This window comes from Coregonus clupeaformis, chromosome 29, assembly GCF_020615455.1.
Source record: "Coregonus clupeaformis isolate EN_2021a chromosome 29, ASM2061545v1, whole genome shotgun sequence".
NCBI classification, from domain to species: Eukaryota; Metazoa; Chordata; class Actinopteri; order Salmoniformes; family Salmonidae; genus Coregonus; species Coregonus clupeaformis.
The window spans coordinates 36,250,793-36,258,794 of record NC_059220.1 but is presented as its reverse complement, the minus strand read 5'-3'; the positions used below and the strand labels follow the sequence as shown (position 1 = coordinate 36,258,794).

The 8,002-nt window shown below is 40.8% G+C and overlaps 1 protein-coding gene and 1 long non-coding RNA gene across 3 annotated transcripts; both read right to left on the bottom strand.

Annotated features, from left to right (window-relative positions):
* Positions 1–743: 743 nt before the first annotated feature.
* Positions 744–2,600, bottom strand: LOC121544407 (protein transport protein Sec16A-like). The gene is made up of 6 exons (XM_045209012.1): positions 2,161–2,600; positions 1,524–1,741; positions 1,362–1,418; positions 1,158–1,257; positions 883–1,056; positions 744–763 (listed from the first exon to the last, which is right to left on the bottom strand). Exons 1-5 carry the CDS (start codon positions 2,408–2,410, stop codon positions 884–886), a joined length of 798 nt encoding a protein of 265 aa, XP_045064947.1. The 5' UTR covers positions 2,411–2,600; the 3' UTR covers positions 744–763; position 883.
* Positions 2,601–2,655: 55 nt separating this feature from the next.
* Positions 2,656–7,334, bottom strand: LOC121544406. Of its 2 annotated transcripts, XR_005996099.2 has the most exons (5): positions 7,251–7,334; positions 4,639–4,953; positions 4,384–4,453; positions 4,114–4,219; positions 2,656–2,692 (listed from the first exon to the last, which is right to left on the bottom strand). It is a non-coding gene; the product is annotated as an uncharacterized LOC121544406 (long non-coding RNA). The 2 variants fall into 2 exon arrangements; XR_006657595.1 differs by having other exon boundaries at positions 4,114–4,453.
* Between the last annotated feature and the right edge of the window lie 668 nt (positions 7,335–8,002).

The following is an 8,002-nucleotide window of genomic DNA, read 5'->3' as shown; positions in this document are numbered from 1 at the left end:
TTAATGTTCTCTAAAATCTCTTTGGATGCATTTTCTGGGAATCAGACTCACTGTAATTTATTCATCTCACATTAATTTACTGCAGTGTTTGTATTGACCTGCTGTGTGTTATAAAATTGAAAAATGAATAAAAACAAATGGCCATATACACCAATGCTTGTGCTGTGACAGACTGGAGATTCAAATTCTCACAGTCATCTTTCAATGCTCAGTGCTATTCGGAATCCTTGGGACGTCCCTTACTCTAAACCCTAACCTTAACCCTTACCCTTACACTAACCTTAACCATAACCCTTACCTAACCCTAACCATTTTACATTTCAACTTCAATGGGGTAAGGACGTCCCAAGGAACCTGGATTGCACGGACCATCTCTCAATTGTGCTCACTCGCCTTGGCCTTTCAGCAATTAAAATCAACTGAGTTAACCTGTGTCTACAATCACCAACCATGTGCCCTCTGAATGAAAGAATAATATTGTTTCCAGTCAAGCAGATGAGTTACATTTCCTGAATCAACCAATGAGACAATAAAACCAGTGTCATTAGATGGGTTTGTTGTGTGTCAAATATACTTGTCTGTACAGTATGTAACGTAAAGCAATGCACAAGCAATGAGCATGGTAAATTATGATAGAACACATCAAATTAAATTGAACATGACGACCCGAAGGAGAGATATAATTAAAAGATGATCTTTTAATAAATGTTCAATGCTGACGTTTTTTTATGCTGAAAAATGTATGGTGAATTTGCCTGTTGGCCTGTTGGACAAAAAGAAAAATAGTTAACATCCGTGCTACTTCAGCCTTTTGCTATGTTAAAGTAAAAGCTCAGTTAATGATGAATGGATACATTTTGGAAGGATTTTCCAGATTCATACATCAGTAGGGTAGAGTGTCAGGTGGCACAATCATTGGTGCCATAAGGTCAAAGTGTGAGGGAGGGAGCAGGCCAGAGAGCTGTCGAGGAAGTGGTCCAGGCCCCTGGCTTGGAGGCTTTGAGTTGGTCCCATCAGTGTAATGCATTGTAGGGTATCTGCTGCCCCATAGACCTGCTGGTAGTGGGAAAGGTGTTAGCAGGAGATCACCAGGGAAAGCTAGGATTGGCTGACAGATTCTTGGAGTTAAACCACATGTAGTCTAAAACAATATTCACCTGCTTTCATGGAGTAAGGATTCACTCCTTTGGGGACACTGCCAGGGTTCCCCTGAAATCCATACATCCCCATCGGTGGAGTTGGTGGTACAAGCTTGTTCTGTAAAACACATCAACACATTTTCTAAATTGTTAGTAACATTAGCACAGTTGAAATACAATGGTCTTTCACTGCTTTTTATTGAATGTAATTTAAGTGTATACCTCAGCCTTGGGCTCAGTTTTGTCAACCCATCTGTGCAGAGTTGGATCCCAGACAATCTGAGGAAGAAGATATTAGCAATGTGAAGCAAGCCAAAAATGAAAAATGAATAATCCACCCAATTGTCTCTACATAGAATATACTGTAAATAGCAGGTTCCTTACAGATCTGTCTTTGTCCTCAGGTAGATGAACCTCCTTCTTATTAACTTGTCCACTCCCAAAGACCCAGCTGAGCCAGCTTCCACTGTTCTTGTGAACAGCAGGGGTCTCGGGCTCAGCCACCGGCCGGCTGCCAGTCTGGCACTGAGGGTTGGCCTCGGAGTGTTCTGGCTTGGTGATGGACATCATAGCAGGATGCTCAACATATCTAAGCCGGACATCTGTAATAAGTGGGAGAAGTCAGGCGACTCTGCTCATGTCACCATACAGAACAATCACTAGCTGACAGGTAGGAACGTCTTGCTCTGATACTCTGTTACAACCCAATCTTAACCTCCAAGCAGTCACAGGGATTACTGGAAGGTAATATCAGAAAAATCCCTGCGATATCCTGGAGAGATTGACTGGATTACGAAAATGTATGCACTCACTACTGTAAATCGCTCTGGATAAGAGTGTCTGCTAAATGACGAAAAATGTAAATAGAAAATAGAGCTAAACCTGTTTTATGTAGAAAATGCATGAAAGTATTACAGCCATACACTCACATGAGCCATACATACACATTTGGTCTGTCACAACTTATTCCCACGCTATCACAATGGCAATGTCTTTACTTATTAGATAAGGCTTAAATGACCTCTTCTCTTGGAATAGAAATCCACAGGTGGAGTACACACTCCACCATCCCATTTCCACAGTGGTGCCAACATGGGGATGATGGGAGGTGGTTGTGGATGATTGTTTCCATTCTCCACAGGGACACTGGCTGTGGGGAGGATCCCCTCCCTCTGTGCAGGAACACTGGCCTTTGGGAAGATCCACTCCCTGTGAGCAGGGACGCTGGCTGTTGGGAAGATTCCCTTCCTTTGCGCAGTGACACTGGCCATCAGGAGGATCAACTCCCTCTGTGCAGTGATGATGACTGCTGGGAGAATCCCTTCCCTCTGTGCAGGGACACTGGTTGATTGGAGGATCCCATCCCTCTGTGCAGGGATGAGGCCTGATGCTCGGAGGATCTCCTCCCTCTGCGCAGCAAAGTTGGCTTTTGGGAGGATCCCCTCCCCCTGCCCAGCGATGTTGGATGTTTCCCCCCCCCCCACTCTGTACAGCGCGATGTTGGATGTTTCCCCCCCCCCACTCTGTACAGCAACGTCGGCTGCTGGGATGATCTGCAGGTATAATATAGAACACATAGTAATTCCCTAAAATATCAACCACTTGCAATCTATAACATCATTGTCACATACACTGAGTGTGGAAAACATTAAGAACACCTGCTCTTTCCATGACATAGACTGACCAGGTGAAAGCTATAATCTATTATTGATGTCACTTGTTAAATCCACTTCTCAGTGTAGATGGATTGAGGTTAAAGAATAATTTTTAAGCCTTGAGACAATTGAGACATGGATTGTGTATGTGTGCCATTCAGACGGTGAATGGGCAAGACAACATTTTTAAGAACCTTTGAATGGGGTATGGTAGTAGGTGCCAGGCGCACCGGTTTGTGTCAAGAACTGCAACGCTGCTGGGTTTTTCACGCTGAACAGTTTTCCGTGTGTATCAAGATTGGTCCACCACCCAACTCAATATTATGAAGCTGTTCTTAATGTTTTGTACACTCATTGTAGATCAATCCCAAACATGTACATTCATTTGTACGTGTACTGATACTGTAAATACACAAATTACATTAATGTTATCTACAATATATTATAATACCGTAAGCCTCTTTGCTGCGGGGGATCTCCTTCTACAATTTTGAGTGGATGTTCTTCATTTTAGGCATATTCCGCTGTGTTTTGTATTTTTGTTTATTTAAAAAAATATGTGTTTGGAATGGCACTCTTAACTACAGGAGATGATGCTGTCATAAAGCATTTGATGTAAGTATGTAGGACAATTACCCATAATGCTCACTGACTGAACATTTAAAATTACCATGGCAATTATTGACACATTCACGTACTATCGGAAACTTGGAACCTCAGAGTTAAAATGAATATAAGTTATTTGCGTAGAGTTTCCTATTGGTTGATTCTGATACTTCACACGTGGGAAAATTGGGATCAGAAATGTCAGAGTTTCCTAGTTCCGACTTGCACTTGAACGCGACATATGGTGAGGGGCCTTCTATGATGTAGGGCAGGTCAGCAACCACATTATTTTACTGTGCCCAGTCGCACACAGACTTTTATGGTCCCACACGTTGCCACCAATGGATTCAAAATGAGTAGCCTAACAATTATTTACATGGCCCCAGTTACATTTGCAACCAAATTATTTTTCTGAGAGAAATCAATAATAGTTGCACACAAATGGTAACAGTGAGCAATTCACAGTGAGCAGTGAGCAAAATAACCATAGATGGGAAGTTGACAATAGCTTATTAGTAGCATAAATAAATTGTATTTCTATGGTTGCAGTCCTCAAAGATTGAATTGCATTGAACTGAATTAATCAGATCCAATGATTTACCGCCCGTAGGGTGGGGTACCGCTAGTCATCATTATTATAATCACCATCTCAATCATTATCACCATACCATCATATACTTATTCTTCTGTATCTCAGACTCATCTGGCACTACCTTAGATATGGCAGTCTGCAACTCAATACACTGCCCCTGCATGGTGTTCAGCTTCCCCTGCATGTGGTTAATCGACTGCTTAACATCGTTCAGCAGGATCTGAATCCTATAGGAAATCAGGTGGTTCAACATACTGAGGTGATGAGAGGCTTCAGACAATGCCCATTGGACCATCTTTAGGATTCTTTCTCACTTAACACCAATCTTATTAGGAATGTACCTTTGTGCAGAAGATGTTACTATAGTGTTATTTAGAAGAAAAAAGTGTACTTTGTCAGGTGCCGAAGGGATGACGGGATGTCTCCCTGCTCCAGTGAGCTCTGTTGGCAGGTCTTGTTCACTGTTGGAGGAACGTGAGCCAAATTAGAGGAAAAATATCTATGGTTGTTCAGCAATGAAACATTCATGGCATTTGGGGGATTGTTCTTCCCTGGGAAAAGAATAACAACAGCTGGGGTTTACTTTTTTTTACTAGATAAAGTGATACGATACAATCTTTAAACCCATCAGAAGTGTAGTGCTTACCTCCATGAAAACATTTATTTTGGGCAACATTGTCCCAATTTTGACCACTAGTTCCAACTTGTGATGCACAGATCTTGATGAAACGGTCAAGTCAACATTTTGTTAGACATTTCAGAGATAACATTAACAATTGTACATGAGACAGTGCCTCCAGATATTGCAATCCCAGTTGGTCCTTCTGAGGTATGTAAAAAATCTGGTGTGTGAGTACTCACATGAAAGGTATCCATGATTCTAGATTAAGCCAATCCTCTATGTGATAACCATCCGATGGGTCAGCAATGGAATGATTGCAGGCTACTTTATGTCTTGGGCCTTTATGAATCATTGAAATACAAGTAATATTGTGAATTTGTAATGCATAACTGCCATGGTAATATGGAATATTCCATCAATGAGCGTTCCAGTGGCCATGCTGTTTTTGGACTATGAGACCCTGGGCTATATACTATGATGAGCAAATAACATGCATAGATTTTGCATTACCCATTGAACGAGTCAGTGTCAACTGATTATTCGCAAAAATAGCAACTTTATATTCCTTCCTGGACACTGACTCGTGCAATGCGTAATGCATAATCTATGCTTGTTATTGTCTCATCATAGTATATAGCCGAGGGCAGGGGCGGTGTGTTCATTAGGGCGATATGGGCGACGCACTGCCAAACGGGAAAAGGAAGGGATTTTTTTTCTAATCAATTATATCACGGCAACAGTAGTTATCAGTGTTCTAATCTAGACGTCTGATCTGCCACTAAATGTCCAATCAGGCTAAAGTCGTGCTTCAAATGGCCCCGCCCCTTTTGGGGCGATTTCAGTCAGGTTGAAAATCACCCCAGAAGTATCTCATAGCCTGTCATGTAAAATCTTTTTTTTTTTCAATACAATCTCTATGGGTTTCTGAGGGCTTGCACTTACGCGCTTTCGTCATACGTAACATAACCATGAACGTAACTAAGAAAAGAGCGGGTAGCAGCGTCAATCAATTCACGTACTACTATCAAGATGGCTAGCGTTCAGTGCAACTCGATTGTCTCTTTGAAAGAAGTTCACATCAAAGACCATTCAAAACGAGCTACTGGAGTGTATGCTAGCGGTCATGAGGGAACATATTGTGGAGGAGGTGAAGTCGGCGAACTTCGTAGCTATCCAAGCTGACGAGACCACGGACGTTTCTACACAGACACAGCTGGTGCTTGTGCTGAGGTACATAGATAGCAACCACAAAGTGCAGGAGCGCTTTTTTGAGTTCCTTCCCATCTCGGAATCAACCTCAGTCTCAATCGCCAGTGTGCTTTTGGAGAGACTGAACGGTCTTTTTGCCGACGACGAGAAAGTCAAACTGTGGTGCACTGGCACTGTACCAGGTTCTCATGAGCTACAACCTCCAGGAGACGTTCTCTGAGACTGTGACTCTGTTGAACATCCTCATAACTACTCCCATGACAACAGCTGAAGCTGAGAGATGTTTCTCAACTTTGACACGAGTTAAGACATTCCTGCGAAATTCAATGGGCCAGGAACGTCTGAATGCACTGGCCATGCTTTCCATGGAGAGGGAACTAGTCCTCAGCATGCCTGATTTCAATGAGAAAGTCATTGACAACTTTGCTGCATTGAAAGAGAGAAGAGAACAGTTTCAGTACAAGTAATGTAGCCTCTCTCTCTCTTTGTCCCTCCCTGTCTGTCTCTTTAACACACACACGCCCAAATCAGTTCACAGTTGATGTTGTTTAAAAATAGTTATTTTTCATTTTTAAAAAAGTAAAAAAATAAATAATCTGTTCATGTTCATTTTTACAAATCTATACAATTGGCCAGAATATGGTTGTTCATATTTACAAATCTATACAATTGGCCAGAATATGGTTGTTCATTTTTACAAAGCCATACAGATAGCTGTGTTTACCTTTTCTATAAATTATTTTCAAATTCTGTTTTCAGGCAAAATGTCTATCACTGTTCATTTTCACAAATCTATACAAGAGGGCAGAATATGGAAGTCTATAAAAATTTCTTATTACCAATAACTTGCATCAATGTTTTCAGTAGCCTCTATCAAAAGCTCCTGCTTGCTTGTTGTGAATTATGCTCAGGTGCACATATTTCCAATTCAACCATGAGGCAAAAAATGTGGTAAAAGCTCTTGTTGATCCTGCAATCTGAACAAATACCAAGATGCTGTATTTTCAGCTGATATTTCATTTGTTTATGGAAATGCATATTGTTTATGCAGTGTTGAGGAATGTGAAAGAACACCCTTGATTATTTTAACTGTGATAACTTATTTTGCTTTTGTAAGCCAACACTTTTGAGATCAGTCAATAAATACTTCTGGCATTGACTTATATGCTGCCCCTGTCTTCATGTTGTTGCTGGACATATCTTTTTTTAAATGTGTGTAGGTCACCTAAATCATCAGAAAAATTGCCCCCCCTGAGAATTTTTTCAGGAGCCGCCACTGGCCGAGGGTCTCATAGTCCAAAAACAGCATTGGCCATTGGAATGCTCATTCAAAACAACTAATTTTTATGATTAATCACTTGACTTGAGTATTTTGAGTTCGGAACTAAAACATTAAAAGTAGGCTATAGCTTGACGCATATGCTTACCTTGGACAAGCGTATCCAAAAGGCCTATCCAGTCGTGCGTGAAGATACCGTTAGGCAGATAAAACCGCAGGACCGTTTGAGACACGCTCGGTAATGTGAATCTGTCAAACTGACGTAAAAGCACATTTTAATTTATATAATTCATACCGTTGAATGTCCTGCAAGCCAATCAGAATCGAGTTTTAAACAATAAGGGTTCCGTGGAACGTCACAAACATATTAGGCCACTTGCGTCACAGATTACAGTCAGGTGAACATGGGTTTAATAGAATGACTTTGTTTTTCCCCAGAGGAAACTTCAGGGAAATCTTATTTGGCTATATGTATATGCACATCGTATTGAATTGAGATTACATTTACTGCAACACTGAAACTATGTAGCATAATCCTATGAGGATCATATGTCAAATGTCAGAATCATGGCACATGAAAACATAATGAAACTGACTGTGTAACAGTTGTTAAAGTACTTTGTGAATTTCACAATGTTCATATATTAATATAGCATGTTGATTTGTTATTATGCATGCCTGCATCCTGGGAATAGGAGAGTGTGTACTTACGTTTTGCCCTGCGTGCTCAAATAATTTTTATGCACTTTGAGAGGTAGGCACGCTTTAGAAAAGTTAGATTCCTTCAAGCACAAAGTCATACACACAGTGTTTTGTTCATGAATAATGTTGTATATTTAGAGTTTACTCATGAGTGGATGGTATTGTTAAGATGCAATTGTAATTTTTAGGATGATATTA